Source organism: Anabas testudineus, chromosome 24 (genome assembly GCF_900324465.2).
Source record: "Anabas testudineus chromosome 24, fAnaTes1.2, whole genome shotgun sequence".
Lineage (NCBI taxonomy): Eukaryota > Metazoa > Chordata > Actinopteri > Anabantiformes > Anabantidae > Anabas > Anabas testudineus.
Window position 1 is genome coordinate 15,281,847 of NC_046632.1, and position 20,207 is coordinate 15,302,053.

General features: G+C 41.4%; 1 protein-coding gene across 2 annotated transcripts; it reads right to left on the minus strand.

Annotated features, from left to right (window-relative positions):
- Window positions 1–1,323: 1,323 nt before the first annotated feature.
- On the minus strand, window positions 1,324–20,051 carry LOC113149817 (kinesin-like protein KIF3C). 2 transcript variants are annotated; one of them, XM_026342126.1, is made up of 9 exons: window positions 18,060–20,051; window positions 7,966–8,067; window positions 7,723–7,845; window positions 7,454–7,462; window positions 6,235–6,353; window positions 5,283–5,399; window positions 4,846–4,954; window positions 4,570–4,715; window positions 1,324–4,206 (listed from the first exon to the last, which is right to left on the minus strand). In XM_026342126.1, exons 1-9 carry the CDS (start codon window positions 19,470–19,472, stop codon window positions 4,119–4,121), a joined length of 2,226 nt encoding a protein of 741 aa, XP_026197911.1. In that variant the 5' UTR covers window positions 19,473–20,051; the 3' UTR covers window positions 1,324–4,118. The 2 variants fall into 2 exon arrangements, with proteins under 2 accessions (XP_026197911.1, XP_026197912.1); XM_026342127.2 differs by lacking the exon at window positions 7,454–7,462 and having other exon boundaries at window positions 18,060–20,050.
- Window positions 20,052–20,207: the final 156 nt, after the last annotated feature.

A 20,207-nucleotide genomic window follows, 5' to 3' on the forward strand; every position in this document is an offset into this window, starting at 1 on the left:
ACAAAACATGTTTAACATATTAATGAAGAACCTTTATCCACTGTTGCACTTATAAATGCTGTTGTACCGCATGTATACAGTACAAAGTCATTTATATTGTTACTTACCTGCTTGTGCATTCTGCTGTGTGTTGCACAAGTTAGCTTAGTTCATGTGTGTGTCATTGTGAATCTTCTTTGTTATTATTATTATAATATTATTATCAAATTATTAGGGTTAATATGAGTTTGCTGAGAGTCACTAGAAGCTGGAGTCTAATACCTTAAATGCACAAACACACTAGGACTATGCTCCATGATGACGAGGAGGCAGCAGCAGCAGTTTCTTCCTGCTCTCACAGCAGAGGGCATCATCAGTGCAGGTAGTTACTAATGAGCGTCCATCTTTTCTACACCGTCTGAAACAAACCAGTCATTTAATTTTCTCCTGCTGTCCTGATAAAGCTGCTCTCTGCTTATGAAATATGAAGAGACCTCTGTTAGTCAGCTGGTGATAACACTCATGAGTGAATTTATAGACCTGTGTCACCTGTAACTCATCACACATGATCGTGTGATATGTGAGAAAGCTGCTCATAAATCACAGGCTTGAGTTTGCACATCGAAAGCTGTAAGGTCACCGATACACGTCAGACACCTCAGATGAAACACTTGAGTACTGTCACTGTGGTTCTGCTTGTTAAAGCCGCCATCTGCAGAATAATATAATAAACAAAAAAAAACTGAATTTACTGAAAGAAAAACATTTAATTAATTTTTAATTAAAAAGAACATACCCCAATATGTGTTTTCTCTCTTATATAAATGTAAATTTAGTATTATTTATCAAACATTATGGTCAAAACAAGCAGGTGTATATTTCCTTTTCCATTCGGACGCCCTGCTGCTAGACAGGTTTTTGAAATCTGGGTTTGTGTCTGTGTTTACAATTTTGAGGGGAGAAGAAAAAAAAAACATTTAGATTTAGTCGATGCTTTCATCTCACCTGTATATCGGTGCTAGAGGAACTCAACATCACTTGATCCATAATCAATAAACTCCATCCTACTGTAAGATACTCTGTTGGAGCTGGTGCGCTGTGCAGCAGTACTGTTGTAGTATCACCGTTGTTATTATTGCTGGTGTTGCCTGAGCTCCAGCAGGACCTGATTAAATGAGGCTAATAGGATCTTAAAAAATGAAATAGGTGTATTAATATTATCGCTCGTGCTTGTGCTGACTGAATACAAACACACACTTCCAAAAGCCAAAAACAAATCTATATATATTGATCAGAGAGAATTAAACATGATCGACGAGCAGGCGCCTGTGACACTGTCTTTATTGGATTTTTTTCCCATCAGACATGAGCTCAGCCCACTGGACCAACATATACATACACATAGACTCACAGACCCCCCTCATCCTCATCCTCATCCCCGTCCACATTCCAACATGCTTTACCGGCAGGTTACCATGGAAACAGGCTCCATATCCACCTCCTCCACAGTTATTCCTCACTTCCTGATTGTCTTTGGATCCCTGCATCCATCCGTCCATCCCTCCCCCTCTTTCCATCACTATTCTCCCCACCCCCACAACCCTCACACACACACACACACACACACACACACATTTATACAATATTTTACAGCCTGGACACAGATGGAGTGAATTTACACACTAATGTGACAAACATGTTTATATATTAGCAACATTTAGACGGACTGGAAAATGTAAAAAATGCTGAAAATATCTGCCTGTTTTCATCAGAATGTGCTCCTAAAACATCCAAATCAATATCAGTCAGTCTTCCACCACAATCAGCCAAAATAATTCATGAATGTATAATTTGTATATTTTCAGGCTGTAGATGTGACTGAAGCTTCTTTATGAATGAAAAATTAACAACAATAGTAAAAAAAACATTCAAAGGAGCTCCTTCCAGTATTGAAGCCATCAGTTCTTTGCTTGAATAATCATATTTTAATGTCTTTATCTCATTGATAGCACCCTGGAGTGTGGCATCACAGACCCTCTGCTATTTAAAAACCTTTGCAAATAAATATACAGTTTTATTAACACACAAACGGCAGAAAATCCTTCAAATTAAAGGTATAGTTGCATGTTTTTCAACCTCGATTATACTGAACAAACATGAACATTTGGATAAAGCATCAAAATATTTCAAGACACCATCTTTTGTTGTTGTTTTGTAACTAACGATGTGCCCAGATACTGACGACTACACACATAAAATCCTCGTTCATTCATAAATTAAAAGTAGGTTTACGCAGATTTAAATTTAGTCAAAACAGCATACGCATAATTTGTACCACACCAAGTCTTGTTTCTCTACTTGTAACCCATCCAAATCCTTTTATTATATTAATACACTTCTATTACTGATGTTAAACTATTTACTGAATGACTGTGGAGAGTCTGAATGATACTCGCTGGTTCCTGCTCCACAGATTCTCAAAATGCTTCAGGGGTTCTGTTTTGTTTCTGTAAACTGAGCATCGTTGGGGTTTTGTTCTGTTGCTCTGATAAAACAAGCAGTTTGGGCTCCAAACACCCACGAACGACATTTTAAATAACTGTTTACACATAGATTGTTTACTTGTTAAAATGTAGGTCGATTCATTGACAGTGAAAATAACCATTATCTGCAGCTCTATAAGGAGCAGGTTGTAGTGAGCGAGCGTATAAATGTCTCTGTTCTTTTAATGGATGGAGAAATTTCCACATGCACTCTCTCAGCTGAAGCGTTCAGCTGCAACAGAATACCTGCATCAATAATACAGTGACAGTCAGTCACCCTGACCCCCCACTGTCTGCTCCTATTAACCCCCAGGAGGTAAAGGACCCTGTCACACTAAACACATCGGACAACAGCAGGTTTTTACAGATCTTCTTACCACAGCAGCTTTTGTTACGTTCATTTTATTTTATATTTTCCCTATATCATTTCACTCCATGGTCACTTTAATATCTACTATATAGAATTTAATGCAAACAGGTCCAACAGCTGTGGTGTTTCTCAAAAAACAAGGAGCAAAATACGTAATCGTCAATGTAAATGGAGTGGGAATAAGATTAAAACACCTCAAGCACTGCAGCTGTTAAAATAAGGGTTAAAATAATAAGTTCAACTGAAAATATATCGCTGAGCTGTTGCAGTCAATTGCATTTACAGGTGTACCTAATAAACAGGACACTGAGCGGTGTTTAAAGTCGCTGCACTTGGGATCCCTCGTGATTAAAGGTGGATGTGAAGTGTAATAAACATTTTACTGAAACCAGATGGGTGAATGTTTGCAGTCACGTCCCGGTGAAGGCTGTTTGTGGTGAAACATCATCATCATCATTCAAAAAAATCCAACTAGAGAAGGTTATTTTGTCTTGTGCTGTTATAAAAAAGTCAAATGTTTGACTGGAACCATATTTCAAGAGTCCTGTTTTAGTGTTTTAGCGTGTGACACGCCTCAATATTTCAGTTTTTCTAGAGATTATTTGAAAGAATTTCAAATAAATCAAACATCATAGAGGGACTGAGGAATAATGTGAGTCAACAGGTGTGATAAATGTCACCAACCAGGCTTCAAAGTATCTCATCTTACCAACAACAGTACACATCATCTTCTATATCATTACTCTCCAAAACCCCCAAATACATGAAATATTTACACTGATATCTTACAGGGGACTCAAGCAGTTTGTGAGTTTGCAGATCTGCATCAGTCAGGAAACACAAACAGGCAATCATACAGCCCTGCATGTACACGACACACATCCAAACACACGCAAACACACACACAGAGTCTGGGTAGTACAGCACCACAGCCAGCTGTTAAAGAAGAGGACTAACGGTCTCTAACATGCAGGAAAGAACAGGTTCTGGTGGGTCCTTAAGTCCCAAAGTTGGTGTTTTACACCGTTTCTGAGGTTTTTCAGGTCATTTCGTTTCCTGTCATAAGATATTTTTTATTAAAGTGACCTCTTAGGATTCAGCAGAGGTGGTGCCATGTTTCTGTCCATCATTCACAAGTCTTCAAATGAAGCAAAGAGGAAGAAGAAAGAAGGAAGGAAGCTGAGGAATAAAATAAATAACAGTTAAAAACCCTCTTCGTTAAAGCTTCACTGTGCCGCCGTGGGTGTGGCAGCGTGACACGCCGCCAAGGAAACATTGGAAGAAGACGAAGGGATGGATTTTGGCGTCTGGCACCTGCAAAAGGAAACGAAAATTAAAATTAAAAAACACAAAAGTACAATCACACCACTTCGATAAAGGTTAATGAGATTATCCAGTGAGAGCAGCGAGATTACAGCCTGCTGAGCAAACGAGAGATGAACCGACAGATTAAGACCAATGAGAGCGGGCGTGGCTAATCCTGAATAATCCCATTTACTGAAGAGATGATGTGAAACCTGATACATGCAGATAAGATATTACGTCACATTAACTAAGAATAGAAATCACAATAATTAACTGAAGAATTAAAGGAAATCTGCAGATATGACTTAATACTAATATAATTTTTGACACTATGAGAATATTCCAACAAGAGAGAGCATTATAAACCCTCACCAGGAGCGAGACTTGCGGACGCCTCTGTCCTTGGTGGGCGAGCTGTCCAGAGAGGGACTTTGGTTCAGCTCTGCCTCCGCTGAGCGATCGAGTGAGGCGGCGTTTGGAGGAGTCATGTCGAGCTCCAGAAACATGATGTTCTCAGCCTGCTCCATAAATACACAAAAAGGAAGCAGAGGTAAAAGTTACGTACTTATTGAATGACACATGCTTAAAGCGTGTTCAGCCTCTGAAGTGGGAACTTCTCAACTTCAGACATCCTCTAACAAAACCTACCCTGTATCTGGAATGAGCTCGCATTGCTATGGCAACCCTGGCGTACTGGCTGATGGGTCGTTTGTATCCGACTGCAGACGTCGGCCTTTTCTTCATCTGCAAGGATTTACTGAGAAAAAGGGATGAATGAGAAACAAAAAAACTAAAGTTGACAATGTGTCTTCCTCTTCGATCATCAGTCGAGCTTTAGTTCATGCAAAAAGCTGAAACAAGACTAAATACAGTACATGTACTTGTACTAGTTGATATCTACAATTTTCCACAAAATAAATATGATTTCTGCTTTTATATTTTTGGTGGAGTGGAAGAAATAAGAAGTGATGCAGAGGAATTAGGCGTGGTCCAAAGGTCAAAAGCTCAGAGTTCATTATATTGACCTCAGGTCACCGATCAAACACCATGGGAACAGCCCAACATCTAAAAACAACACTACTGACCTTTCAGCAGGAACGAGAGGCTGAAACTTCCACTGATCCTCCTCTGGGTCAAAGGTCAGCCTGTTCATGATCTTATTCTTCTCCTCTGGAGGAATGAAGTTCTCTATGATCAAATATCTGCAGGAACACAACAACGCAGAGGTTTATTCTGAGATCGGTTTGAGATCCTCACTAAAATCCTCGTACTACTCAGACATTTTGAACCGATAATGATGAGCAAACTAAATATGTGTTTAATTCAAATGTGGCAACATGTAGTTTTTGGTTATTATAATCAAACAATGCCGCTGGACATCAGTCAAACCTGAGGCAGAAAACATTAAGTCTCATTCACCAACTGTTCTTGAGACAAATTTGCTTTTTAAAGCCCACCCCGCATTTCGGTGCTGGTATGTTTGTGCAAAATAACTGGTTAGTGCACTTTCATCAATTCTACAGCTGTTTAATAGTATAATATTTAAATTAAAGCCATTTTTTAATCATATTTCCATTATTTTACAGAGCATTATCGTCCGTTGAAGCTAAAAAACACTACACTGTTTTCAACTTTCCTTCTCATTTCTGAATACAAGCCTTGTGATGCACAAAGTCCTGCCGCCTGCAGAGTATTTACCTACGCTAGGAACAACTAGAACAACTAGAACTTACCAGGATTCATCAATATATGACTTTAAGAAAACTTGATTTATGGCGACTGAGTCTCTTGTGATTTTAGTTTATTCTATTTGATTTGTGGTTTGATATTTAAATGTTCACTATGATTAAATATAATTTGTTTTGCATTTAGCTGAACTTCAATCGGCCACAAAGAAGATTTATTAGATAGTTATTGTCAATTAGATTAATACAGAAACACAGCGGACAACACAGAGAAGAGGAAGTTTAATTTTAGATGCTTCCATTCAACTCAGGAAATTGCAATTTCCTCACTGCTGTGATTGTTGATACTCACTTGAACTTGAGCTCTCGTGTGAGCTCGTTCTGAGTTTGTTCCAGCTCTTGGCGGCTCGTCACGTGCTCGTTGTTCACGTCCTGGATCTCCGCTTTGATGCACTGGAGCTTGGCGTACAGCTGGGAGAAAAGAGAGAGAGCAAGACGAACAGAGACGGTGAGGAGGAGCGATGTCGCCCAGTGCGGTGAGGTCGCTGATAAACTGGCCTCCAACACGCTGCCGCTTGGTTTCCCATAGCAACAGCACTGGAGGCACTGGTGTCTGGAGAATGGGCCAATAGGAGCACACAAACATGGCAACCCTGCCTCCTTTCAGCTCATTGCTCCTTTTTCTTCCTGCAACTCCTGAGCTGAGCTGAAATATCAATCCTGCACAGGAAAATGTTGAAAGGTCGTCTTGGTTGATTCTTTCACTGTGTTTGGACTGAGCCGCTTTTTTTTTCCAATGTGATTTTAATTGTCAATTAAAAATATCACACTAGTAGTGTTTTTGTTCTGTACTTATGTGCAGTTGCAGTGTTTACTTGCTTTCACTGTGACAAAGGCAGCGATTGTCGCAAGGCTTTGCAGCGTAATGGCTTTTCTAGATGTGTGTGTGTGTGTTTTCTCCAGCCTGCTCAGCACAGTTTTCACTACCAGCAAACTGCAACCCAAGTAAAATGTCCCAACACATTTCATGGCCACTGTATATCCAGCTAAAGAAGTGCTAAACAACTATCATCAGCCTCTCCTTCACTCAGATGTCTGATTTGCTCATGAATTGGAAATGAAACAATGAGGAGGATACATCACTGGCTGTTTTATATCTTGCATATGCAAGATAATACACAGTGTAAGAGAGTGACGACTACATGCAGCAAGGGAGGGATAGATGTGGCACATTAGGGCGTCACTATTATTATCATTAGGGCGTCAAGGGAGCAAAAATCAATGAAGAATCATTAGTCAAATTGTCATTCAAAGGGTTGCTAGCCCTGCTGATGGACAGTGCAACAGACTGGAAAGCAGAGGATCAGGCAAGAGTTTAAGAGGTTTGTTTTAAGTGTTGGCTCAGAAGGGTTTAGGAGCAAGTAGCCAAGAGACTCCTTAGCAATTAGTGCAGGAATGAACTGAGAAGGTTAATATGAAGAGCAGAAAAAAAAAAACAGACACAGAAAATCGAGATACAGCGATGGAGGAAGGGAAGAGTCCAGGAACAAGGAGGGGAAGGCAGGACAAACCTTGAGGACCTGGGATTTAAGTGTGTGTCCGGACCGGACCGTGTGTCCCGACAGGTTGGTCATTAAGATCCAGGTCATAGTTCAATGGGTTCAGGGTTGAAAGAGGGGTAAAGAGGGATATACTCACATTAGGAACAAGAAGGAAGGTGTTTGTGTGTGTTTGTGTGTTGATGTACAATAAGACAGCTTTGTCTTCTTTGCCAACTATGTTTGCATGTGTGATTCTTCACTTAAAGTACAGTATCATACAGTATCTGTGCATATTTTACCTTCTTGAGTTTCTTTGTCTTGGCTTCCACCTCCTGTTGCAGAGAGGTGAAAGTTTCCCTCAGCTCCAGCGTCTCCTCGTCCTGCGCCAGCATCTGCTGTTGCATCTCCCTCTCATTACGTGACTGAAAGCATTTGATAAAATGTCACCTTCACATTTGTCAGCGTCTCTGCTTCTAAAGAACCTCTATACTAAACTATCCACACTGAATCACTTCATTAAGACTTTCTTGTTTTGTATGTACCTGCTCAGCGATCTCGTGGCGTTTCACCTCAAGCATCTTCTGCTGCTCGTTGGTGTGATCTATGATGTTCTTTCCACCAACCAGCAGCTTGCTCTCCATCGCCTGGAAGAACATGAACAATATCTGGATTAATAAGTTTATTTTGCACAGTGTTTGTCTAAAAGTCCTGCTGAAGAGTCGATGACCAACCAGTTCACTCATTATCAGTCAGTATCTGAACTGTACTGATCCTGTCGTGAACACACAGACACAGAAGCGTCTTATCCTGAGGCGCTAACCTTCCTGTATTGTCTCATGCATTTGTTAAATGATTGTTTTGTTTGTCCAGTGCACAAAACTGTGCATCAAACTCACAAACCGGTTTTGCCTCCGAAGCTGAACAGAGTTCAGACAAAGTTCATTTGAAGCTACAACAGTTAAGTCTTTGTAAGTGTGTGTCGGTGCAGACTTTGTGCTGATGAGGCAGATGGAGCTGCAAGTGGACAGCTTAACATCGACACCACGACATCAGGCTGCAGCGCTTCAGACCTCGAAAACGTGACTCCCTCTGAGTGAGTGCAGCTCCATATTATTTACTTGAATTTTTTTTTGTTATTTCTGGGTTGATTGAAAGACAACCTCCTATGTGTTTATAACTAAATGTGACTAATGCACAGGAAAAAAACAGTGTAAGCAACTAAACATTGTAATAAAAAACTGCTGTTTATTATTTCTTTCTTTTAAAATGAAAGGTGCCGTTTTTAATTACATAAATCATTATCATTTCATGCCTCTGGTTACAGCGTCTCTGGTTACTGTGGAGATTAAAGGCATACATACATAAGCTTCTCTGTCATTATCCGTCACTCACTGATCTCTGTCCTGAGGGCAGGAAAATATAGAAATACTTGAAGCGAGTGAAAGACGAGAAACGGCATGAGAAAGTGTAAAAAGGAGCAAACTGGGGCCCCGGCCATTTTGTTCTGGCCACATTCCAGTGTCAGGACTTTATACAAAAAGACATTGTGTGTGTGTCAACTGTGTGCAGCCCATACGTTTTGCACACACCACACTGTCCGCTTGATTATGTGAGCGGACGCAACACTCAAACTCACGCAGAGAGTGCTGTGCAGGAGCGTCCTACAGAGAGGATACATCTGCAGCAGGTCGTTTTACAGAGAGCCTCTTTGTTTCGAGCTGTCTTTGTGCGTGTGTGAGACACTGCCTCGTGTGCTGCTCTTTGTGTTTTGTCATATTCTTTCAGCTTCATTTAAGGCCTGCTTCATGTTAGGAATTGTCTCTCTCATGCATCCCATGCTGGTGATGCAGATTAACGTCCCTTAAATAAATATGTACAGGCTGCACAACTTTACACGTCACATACACAAACTGTCACACAGGATACACTATGCTATTATCTAGTGGAGAAAATGCCTACTAGTGGTTTAATTTAAGCATAAAAGATGCACTGTGAGAGTCTCTGGGTTTGTGAAACTGTGTCAAACTATTCACAGATACCCAATTATATTCAAACAATGTTTTGTTGTACTGTAGCTTCATACATGCCCCCTAGTTATCCTAAAAACAGAAGGCAAATGTACTTCTGCGCTATGTATCTGCCTCAAACAAAGAATCATATTATTTTCAAGAAAAAGATTAGCATCAAGCTCTGACGAAGGCGTCACGTCACTAGTTTTTGATTTGTCTTTGTCTGGTAATTTGTTCATGTCGATGTAAAATGTTAGTTAATCTTTTCGCCGTGTGGCTTGTTCAAGCTGCTATGGTTAACAGAGATGGTATACTGGTAAAACTGTGACAGAGCAGTCGGTATTTCATTATTATGCATATTTGCAACTGGTAATTGCATTTCTTGTTATACTGTTAGAGGTTTAAATAAGCTGAACAGTTTGAATGTTTATTGTATTTGGCACTTTTGCATTTTTGTTTACAGACGCGTCCTCGAACTCTACTAGTTAAAGATTTTATTTTGCTAAGTCATGACTTCACCCACAGTTTTCTCATTTGTTTCTCAGTGCAGAACATGCTGATGACGACAGTCGGCATCCGTGTTTGTTTTGCTCTGTAGTCACATTTGATCACATGCGTTTCTGTGAAACCCCTCGAATGCCACTGTTTATTACTGTTTGGTGTAAACACCAAGTGTGTGGTCCTGCCTCCTGGATCCTCTGGCGTGTGCAGTCTCAGGATTAAAGCAGGAAAAATTAAGTTGAACTTGTGAAACCTGTTCAGATTTGAGATTCCTCTACTGTGCATTATTTATTCCAAAATCATCAAAATGTATAATCAGCTGTGGTCCAGTGATAGACATTTTACTGTTTATACTTTGAAAGGCTGCAGGAGTATGATAGAAGGAGAAAAGGGAAACACTGAAGCCTTTAAACGCATTACATTTTTCGTGGAGCTTGTGAGTGCCAGCTTGCCTATTTGTGCATAGATGTATAATCTGCCCATAAGTGGGTGTTTGAATTTTTTTTGGCTGTGACTGATCCATTTCCTGATGGGAAAGTGAAGAGAAGAAGAAGCAATAAGCATCAGCCAGCCAATCACGGCGAGGCCCGGGGCCTGCAGGGAGCAACCGGGCTATAAATACAACGTGACGACAACAGGTCTCGTGTGTGCAGAGAGACAGAAAGAGTACCGGGAAGAGACGGAGACGAAGATGAAGAAAGGCAGAAGTACAAAGGCAAGAGACACTGAGCATCTGAGCATGAAAGACAGACGTAGAGAAGAGAGAGAGAGAACAAAGGTCAGGCCGTCGCTGAGAATCTGTTTCACATCAGTCCCGGTCGATGCAAGAAGCACTTAAGCATCCACAACTTCGAGCCTAAAATCTCATTATCATTCACTCAGTGTCAGTCGTCTCCTGCATCAAACAAACACTCGAGGGAGATCCAGAGAGGTGCAATCAGTGCCATCCCAAACAAAGATTAACCTGGAAAACATACTTTATCCTGCAACACACCACACACCTTTCTACGTCTGAGCATTTGGACGTTTGTTTTTAACCACGTTTATTCACAGAAGTCTTTACACAGCTTAAATATAGCATAAATATGATTAAATTAATTATTCATTTGTTTTGTGGATTTTATGAGGCACCAGCGGTTAAATTAGCAAAATATTTAATCTCGCTCCCATCCAAAATGATCATTTTCACTGTGTGACTCGAAAGATAAACAAACATTTAATATTTCATGTTTACGTGCAGACATTTTTCACTAATGTTTCATTCTATAAAGATATAGTTTAAGAAATGAAATGGCTCCCAAGACTCAAAGAGATCATGTACACACATGAAAACACACAGAGTTGATTCATCAATATTTCAGTGATGTATCCCTCCATGCAGAAAGATGGCTACACACACACCCCGCTCTCTGTCCAGGCTTTTTCCTCCTCTCATTACACAGGAAGCCAGTTATATAAACAGGAAATAGTCATTCTATCCATAAAGCCGTGCATGTATGCGAACCTGTGTGGGGGAGAATTTTGTGTGGACCACTTTGAGCTGAACATTTATTTTCCTCCTGGCAAATATGCATTTTAGTTAAAACATTAAAACGTGAGAAAAGATAAATCTGCTTCTACTGGGCATGTGCAGAGAACAGATGAGCGAGATAAGAACGGCATGTGTGCATTAGTGTTTTCCTCATTGTCCAGGAGTCCCAGCTTGGAACCATAGTTTTTACACTGTCACAAAAATAAAACCTGAACACAGGGCTGTTGGGTTTTCTATATAATTCTGTATACAGAATATAATATTTTGTAAGGTGTTAAACCTTAAACAAAGCGCCTTTTGGCGCTATATATATATATATATATATAAATTTAATTGAATGGAATTGAATTGAAAGATTTATGAAATAAAGGGATGTCAGGACAAGGAAATAAACGTACCACAGAGGCTAGACTCACAAAGTAAACTCACAGGAAAGTCACGATGAGAAACGGGGACAAAAAGGAACAGAGAAACTACCGGCCAAGCGAAGAGGCACAGGGAAATGGGCAGACAAAACCAATAAGGTCCGAAATCCAGGGGTTAATCAAAGAGAGTCAAAAGGTTAGTCCAGGAGAGAGCAAGGTCCAAAGCACGGCACAAGGTCAGGACAGGACAGGACAAGACAGGGGCTCGGTGTGGGTACAAACACATGGCAAAACAAAATGCTAGATACAGAGCTGGGAATCAGGGTGAAAAACTGCTTAACACGGAGCAGAGGAGACCAGGTGAAACAGAGCAGGTGATTAGTGACAGGGGAGAACAGGTGCGATCCACGAGGGACGAACAGTTGAAGCTGGAAAGTGGAAAACATGGTTAGAACTAAACTAGAGTGTCAAAATAAAAGCCAGGGACAGGAAGTACAGGGCAGAGGCCCCACTTCACTGTAGTATACTGTAGAAAGCTGTGCATGTGTGTGTTTTCCCATGATGCAGTGCCCATTGTTGTTGACCATGCAGGATGTACAGGAGGAAAGATGTTAATAGTGATTTCCTCCAACAACAAAAGACACAGTGTGTAAAACACATTCATGGTAAAAATATGTTAATGTCGTCTGAACACTCGTGATTCAAACACTCCGTACATATTTCTTTTCAATTATCACGCTGCTTCAGGCCTTCCTGTGTTTGCTGGAGATGCTGACAATGCAACAATCTATTTTAGTCCTCTAACTATAGAAATCAAAAGATAAAAGAGTCAGAGAGAAACAAGCCAGTGTTTCCCAACACAGACTCTCTGTGGGCAGCTCGCCTTAGAAGAGCGTTTTATTTTAACTCTCAATTTATTAGATTCACACTCTGGAGAGCAGTCTGCTGGAATCTAATTTTCCTATTACCACAAATGAAAAAGTGTTTGCAGCAACATTTTTCAAACACGAACTTCACACTTTCAATCAAAGATGGACAATTTATTACTGTGCTTCTCTGAGAAATAATTCTCAGAAAACTGATAGTGGTCAAGGCAAGTTGAAGGAAAACAAAATGCTGTTGACTATTCCCTCAGTAACTTGTGAAATAAAATGATTGTTATAGTAAAAGTACCTTACTACTACTTAACTATAAGTAGATGTAGTAGCTGTAGTAGTTTTGGATATGCTAAAGGGAAGTGAATCTGAGAAACATAATGTCAAAGTTTGGTCTAAAGATTGATCTTCACTTCGCTTTAAGACCCATTTAACAGCTGTTCTAGAGCTTTAAATCGCTCCACATGATCTTCATTAAACAAATTTGACCTACAGCACAATCCTACGACACCCAGCAGAATTCATGCTCCCAATGTGCTGATAAACACCACGTGATGTGTTTGAAAAGCTCCAGAGTGGATATGAAGGCTTATCAGAAGCAAATCACGTTACTGAAACAAACAAATGCATGTTTTAGAGTCTTCAGTTCAGCCAGACTTAAATCTGCTTTAAGAATGGACAGGAAACTTAAGACGAGCAGACAGACATCACATCGTTGGAGAGACAGTAAGAAGGAGAAGAAGAAGAGGAAGAAGAAGAAGAAGAAGGGGGACGTAGTTCAGTTTTGACCCAGAAAAGTGGATCTAAGAATAGTCCACTGAAGGGTCGGACACAGCAGCCTCCTTTTGAGAAGCTGCTCTGCATGAAGCTCTCGACTGTGTCTGTACCGATAACGTTCTGTTTCATAACATCATCATTACTGTTAAAAGCCACACTCGGCTTATATAAACGTAAAGCAACAAGTGGACAAGTGGTTGAGCGACACAGATTGAAACTGTAGATCTTCTAATTGTTAAAATTCCACAAAGTAAATCACAAAACACAACTAGATAAAACTTTGAGCATTAAACAAAAACGAAAGCTGCTCATCGTCATTTTCAATAAATGTAGAAACCGATGTTTCAGTTTATACAGTAGAGTCTCAGAGATGCACACATGGATTTGTGTCATCCACAGTCAGCTGAGAAACAAATGAATCAACTGTTTAATTATGCTAATAGACATTTTGTGCATCAGCTGCCTGCATAGTACGAGTTTTCCTCACTGGCAGAGGAAGACTTCATAGATTTGTAATGAAAGAACTACAGCACAGTTCTGCAGCTGCTGCTGCTGCTGTTAGCAGTTAGCAGATCTTGCAGTTTCTTAATCTCCTGTGCAGAACAGAGTACTACTGTACATCGAGCTAATACACTGGGTCTCTACCATAGTACAGTTGTTAAAGTAATTCAATGTTATGGTGCCCACACCTCTTTATTCCTTTCTGCACAGGTAAAAGAAGCAAAAATGGAGGTTGTGGACCTTTATCATGTTCCAATGTATGGATGTTCTATCAAGAACACAGGGACATTATTGGATCCATCTGTCGTTGCTTTTTCACAGATTTTCTACCAGAGAAATGGTGAAAACAAGGTGACGTGGACACAAGGTCAGACGTTAAATATAAACCTGTGACACTGTGAACACCCTGGTGCTGGCATCTTGACCTGCAGAGCCAACAGTCTGTCCCACGTTATATATCAACATGTAAATTCAAGCTGGCGGAACCTGCAACAGCTAAACAACAGTTGCACCGACATCACAATCCACAGATGGAGCGCTGCACCTTGGAGGCTTTTTAACAAACACCACCCTGCAGAAACACCAGCTGACCCAAGGCAGCTTTCTGACCTACTTACGTGTGTGTGTGTGTGTGTGTGTGTGTGTGTGTGTGTGTGTGTGTGGCGGTGACGGTGAACTGAAACAGGAGAAGGCCCTGAACTGCATTTCATCCTGATATCGTCTATAGTTGGTTATTTGTGAGCACATTTCCACTGATGTTTCCAGCCAGAGCCTCTCTCTCCCCCTCAGGTTGCTTCTCTGCCTAGCAACCCCTCTCTCATTGGTCAATAGAGCAGACTCAAAAAAATAGAACCTTAAGGTTAATTGTGTGATTGGTCGGCCATTATCAGTCTGAGCCAATCAGAGCGAAGCTAATTTATATAAATTAATAATCCTCTGGTCTCCACATCAAAAGATTTCAACCTTATCTATATTTTGCTTAGTTACATCTATGCTGTTTTGTTTACATTGAATTATTACTGATATTTTTAAAAACAACAATACTGTGACAACAATTATAATGATATCAGATCACTTTACATTTGCTGATGTACTAATAACAACAAATAAAAGTCAGAAATATTGTGGAACATTTGGAAATTACTGGAGCATTAACAGTAGCAGGACAACAAAAGTCATCTCAAGGCACTTTACATAATATAACAATACAACTATTAATCATTTAGGGAAGATTTCAGATAGCATTTGAAAGTATACGACCAACCCTTTCACCTGTATCCTACGGGACAGACACTGTTCTGAAAGTATTCAGGGTTTTTTTCTGAATCACCAGCGACAGGCTGATGCATCAAAGGCAGGAAATGCTTCTCATCCATAATCATCTTCCTCCTCGGGGGGAGAGGAGAAGCAGTTTTGCTGATTCTCTTCACTGACATCACCTCGGCAGCCACCCAGTCAGCATCAAACACGGAGACCCTCTAAACTGAGCTGCTGATCACAGTAGATTTTACACGGTTTAGCACAGTATTGGCCTCACGGTGCTTTGGAGGACAACGTGACGGGAAGAAATATGAGCAGCCACACAGAGAAATGCATGTGAAAGCACTCAGTGTGAAGGGCACAGGAAGGATTAGGATATACATTAGCTCTGTCTCATGGGACTTTCCCAGACCTCATACCGTCACCCAGAAAATAAAATGCCACAACAGACACTGGTGATACAAAGAGAATTAAGGTACAAGCGCTTTGTGTGTTTTGGGGATTTTAGACCCTTTGTTTCAAGCGAGTGCGTTTATTCTGCACATTTCTGCTGTCTGTGCCTAACGTGCAGACAGAGACGGGAACAAAAGCGTTCGTGTTTTCTGCTCCAGATACTTGGAATAGTTTGCAGAGGGAAATTAAACTGTTTTGTATCAGACACTGGATTCAAGGACATTGTAAACTCTACGATGAAGTCTTCTTTATCTGCTTGTCACTGTTCTTAGAGTATTTAAGTTTCTGGTTTTGACCTGAGCTTGGTATTTAAACTCAGGTCTCTTATTTAGTTTGAAAGGTGCAATATGAATACAGTTGCCTCCAGATTAGTTGTTGTTGTCTTTAAGTTGTTTTTCTGCTATATTATTTGCTTTCCTTTTTGCATTCTACAGCTGAATGTTAAGGACGAGGTTCAGTTTCTTCACTCAGTCCTGATGTAGTGTAATGTTGATGTTAACTTACATGTTGTGTTTTGAGAATAACTGCTACCTTTTCTAAATTGTGTTATTACGCTGCTTTCCAGTTTTTTTTACCCACAGCTGAATGCATAAAATACACTCTGGCAGCTTCAGGGAAATATAGGATCGCCAAACATTTACAGTACAAAACCTTAATCTCTCCTAAAATACAGAGAACATCACAAACTGATCAAAGACAGAGAGGATTTGTCCTCTAAGCACAATGCTCAACTTTCCTTTTTAGAGTTCTTACAGAAGTGACACTGAAAATATCTTCTTCCTCTTCCCCACGTTAAGGCCTCGGGCTGTTAGCTGCAGCTCGGTAAACTGATCCAGCAGAGTCTTCTGTTGGATGGTCCAGGCTGTAGCTCCAGTTTTATAGACTGTAGTCAGTCATGCAGTCATTCTGAACAGCTGACTTATTGACTGGATATACCCATGAATCAGAGCAAGTAATTAATGCTGGTCTGATTGAGTCTTTGATTGCTTCCTGTGTGATGGTGTGTTGGAAAAGGGCAAAGAGAGAACTGACATTTGAAGCTACAGTGTCCACGAGTTCCTGTGTGGACAAACCAGCCCCAAAAACACACGTAAGACCAGCTCCAACGTATTAGTTCGACTATAACACGAGTTATCATCCCTGAATCAAAACAACCTGGTGCACAGAGCACAGAGGTTAGTTAATGTGTTCTTTAGCTCTGGACTAATTAAATAATAATAATTATTATCAAGGTTATTTAATCTTGTGTATTTAGATACTAGAAATAACCACAAGCGCTCAGAGTTGTTTGATGTCATTCGGAAATGTTGTCCCCACACTCACTGAGGTGTAATTAGATCATGAAGCTCCCAGGGTTCCGGCCTATAATGTCGTTTAATAACCGCTCATCAGATTATCACACATGATAATCCTGTGGACCACATGTCCTTAATCTGACTTCTGGCTGGAGTGGACTGTGTGACAGAGCGATACAGGAAGAGAGCTCCAGATTCATTGGGAACATGTAAATAAAGCTTTTCACCTAACCTCAAGTATCATATACGTTAATAGATGTAGTTTATCACTGCAGGCCATTAAGAACGTAGAGTGAAGGAGGTCGCTTTGGTGGAGGATGGGGGGGTGCAGGCCTGTACTTTACAGACATGTGTTTGACAACATCGACCCATTCCTGTTTCCAAATCACAAAGGTTGAAATTATGAACAGCGATAGCAGGGAGCTAACATGTGCTAATGCTAATGCTGTTTTGCACTAATTCCCAATAAAAAATGAAAATGTTATCATTTTTTTTCTATTTTTGATTTGTGCACAAAATTGTAAATTGTAAAATGAACCGTTATCTGTTTTTTCATCTTGGTTTTGTGAACAAAAATAAAAAAAAAACTGTCTCTAGTTTTTCAGTTTTTTACTTTTGTTTTTTACTTTTGTTTTTAAATTTAAAAACAAATGAACAAATGAACGAATGACACGCGAATCCTGGATCAGATGTTTTGGTAAGAAGGATTTGGAGTCGTTTACAGACATATGATGGGGTTTTTCTGATGACTAATTAGTAAAATGATATAATAGCTTTTTCAGTAACGTGACCCTGTTGGTTAAAGGTGTGAGCTGCTGCCAGACTGTTCAATTTCCCCACAATTTAAAATAAGATCTGAAGCATCTTAATCTTAATCTTCATCTACTATTTTTAACCTTTCAAACTTGTTTGTTTACAAGCTGGGACTCAAATGTTATCAGTGAACCAGATCTTTGTATAGTTTGACGTCTTTATGACTTTTTGAATGTGCACATTCACAGAATGACTGAATGGAAAAGAGGAAAGGATGATAAACAACAACCTGCGACTCAGTCGTCCGACCTCTCACCTTGTACTTGGCAGTCAGCTGCTCCGTGGCTTCTTGCTCCTTCCTCAGATCTCCCATCATCCTCTCCTTCTCTCCCAGCAGCCTCTGCTTCTCCTCGGCCAACAGGAACCTGTCTTCTCTGATGGCCTCCTTCTCCCTCTCCAGCCGCTGCTCCTCCAGCTTCACATACTCCTCTGCCGCCTTCTCCACCTCCTCCTGTTCCTCCTCACCCTCTGTTTCCTCCTCTCTGTCTCTCTCCCAGCTCTCTCCATCCACCCGATCCTTCTTCTGCTTGTTCCTCCACTTCCTGTGGTTGAGCTGGGCCCGGAGGCGAGCGATCTCCTTCTGAAACTCTCGCAGTAGAGCATCTTTGGGGTCCTCGTTGACTCTGGGCTGGTTCTGGATGTTCTTGGCTCGGTTGGCATAGCGGAGGGTGGTCAGAGTCTCTTCATAGTGCTGGGGGGCTGGGCCTAAAGTGGCAACCATGACTGTTTTTGCATTCCCGCCTAAAGAGTCTTGCAACAACCGGGTCAGCTTGGAGTCCCTGTATGGCACATGCCCGCTGCGCCCGTCTGCTAGTGCAGATATCACGTTTCCTAAGGCTGACAACGAGAGGTTGATCTTGGCGGCTTCCTTTAGGCGCTCTCCCTGGACGCCGGTCTTGGCCTGACGTTCACTGCCAGCTAGATCCACCAGGTTTAGGCGCCCAACTCGAATGTGTTTCCTTCCATCTGGTCCTGGCTGGCTGCACTCCACCGTGATCAGGAACAAAGCATGGGATCTGGACGAGTGTTCGTTCATGTCTGTCGCCCCAACCGCCCTCGCTTGGTTCCCCACATTCATCACCTCCTCAATCTCCTTAATGCTCTTGCAAACACATGATGTGAGATCTCGGACGTACACCCCGGTCTCTGGACTCTCCCTGAGATCCAGAGCCCTGGTACTGCCGTGGTTGGGACAGAGGAGATCCCGGATCTCCTCTCGATAGATCTCGAGGTAGGACGCCCGCACCAGGTACTGCTTATCTGACTGTGAACGGGAGATGTGTGTGAAGATGTGGTCGAAAGCATTTGGAATCACACCCCGTTTCTCAGGGTCCAACCACGCACCCTGCATGGTGTACGTCTTTCCAGTTCCCGTTTGTCCATATGCAAATATGGTGCCATTGAACCCTGCGAGCACTGAATCTATCAGAGGCCGCACGCTCTCATCATACAGGTCTCGCTGTTTGGACTTTGCATCATAAACTGCATCAAATGTGAAGGTTTTCTGGGGTTCGCTGGCTGGAGCTCGAGGGTTTCTGAGGAACACCTGCCCCAGCCGCAGATCCATCTGGATGATGTCCCCTCCAGGCCCGTTGGACTCCTCCTTCCGGTTCAAAGGGCGGCATCGAACTACCACCTTCACTGACTCACTACTCTTATTTTTTGACATGACTGCCCTTTGATTCTTTAAGCAACAGGACAATTTATCTTATTTTCATCAAAACAGGCAAAAAGATCTTAAGGAGGCCTTGAATCAGCCTGAAAATCTTCCTCTCTGTCTAAATTGTGCAACCATTGATTTTTAAACCACTAATAACAAATTCAGCATGGCTTCCCGATCATATCACAAAGAAAAACAGCCACAGCGCCCGATGACACAGACTCTAACATGAACCAGTGTAAATGTGGAGATGCCAGTGTTTCTAATGGCTAATTGTCTGTAATGTTACACTACATACGGTCCGCAGCTCTCATGCGTTGGATCGACGCTCCATTGCAGTCCTGCTACATGTCCAGATTCACTCGGTGCAAAAAAACATCCACACCGCCGGTGATGAAAAGCTCGATGTCAGATATCACACTCATGTCGTCTCGGTGTGGATCAGCCGGTGGATCAGCTGCAGACCGCTGCACGCATCTCCCCGTCCTGCGCTCACAGATGCTCCGATGAGGATTTTGCGGCTCTGGGTCTGTGCGGACAGACAGAGCTCTCCTCTCCTCCAATATGCAACACACACACACACACACACACACACACACACACACACAGTCATTGAACCACCACACCCCACATCACTGCGGAGTGGAACAGGGGTTCATGGGAAATGAAGTTTTGTCACATCGAAGACTTGACTCTTCCAACTCGTCGACATTTGTGTCTGTTGATTGTTAAAACTGAACCACT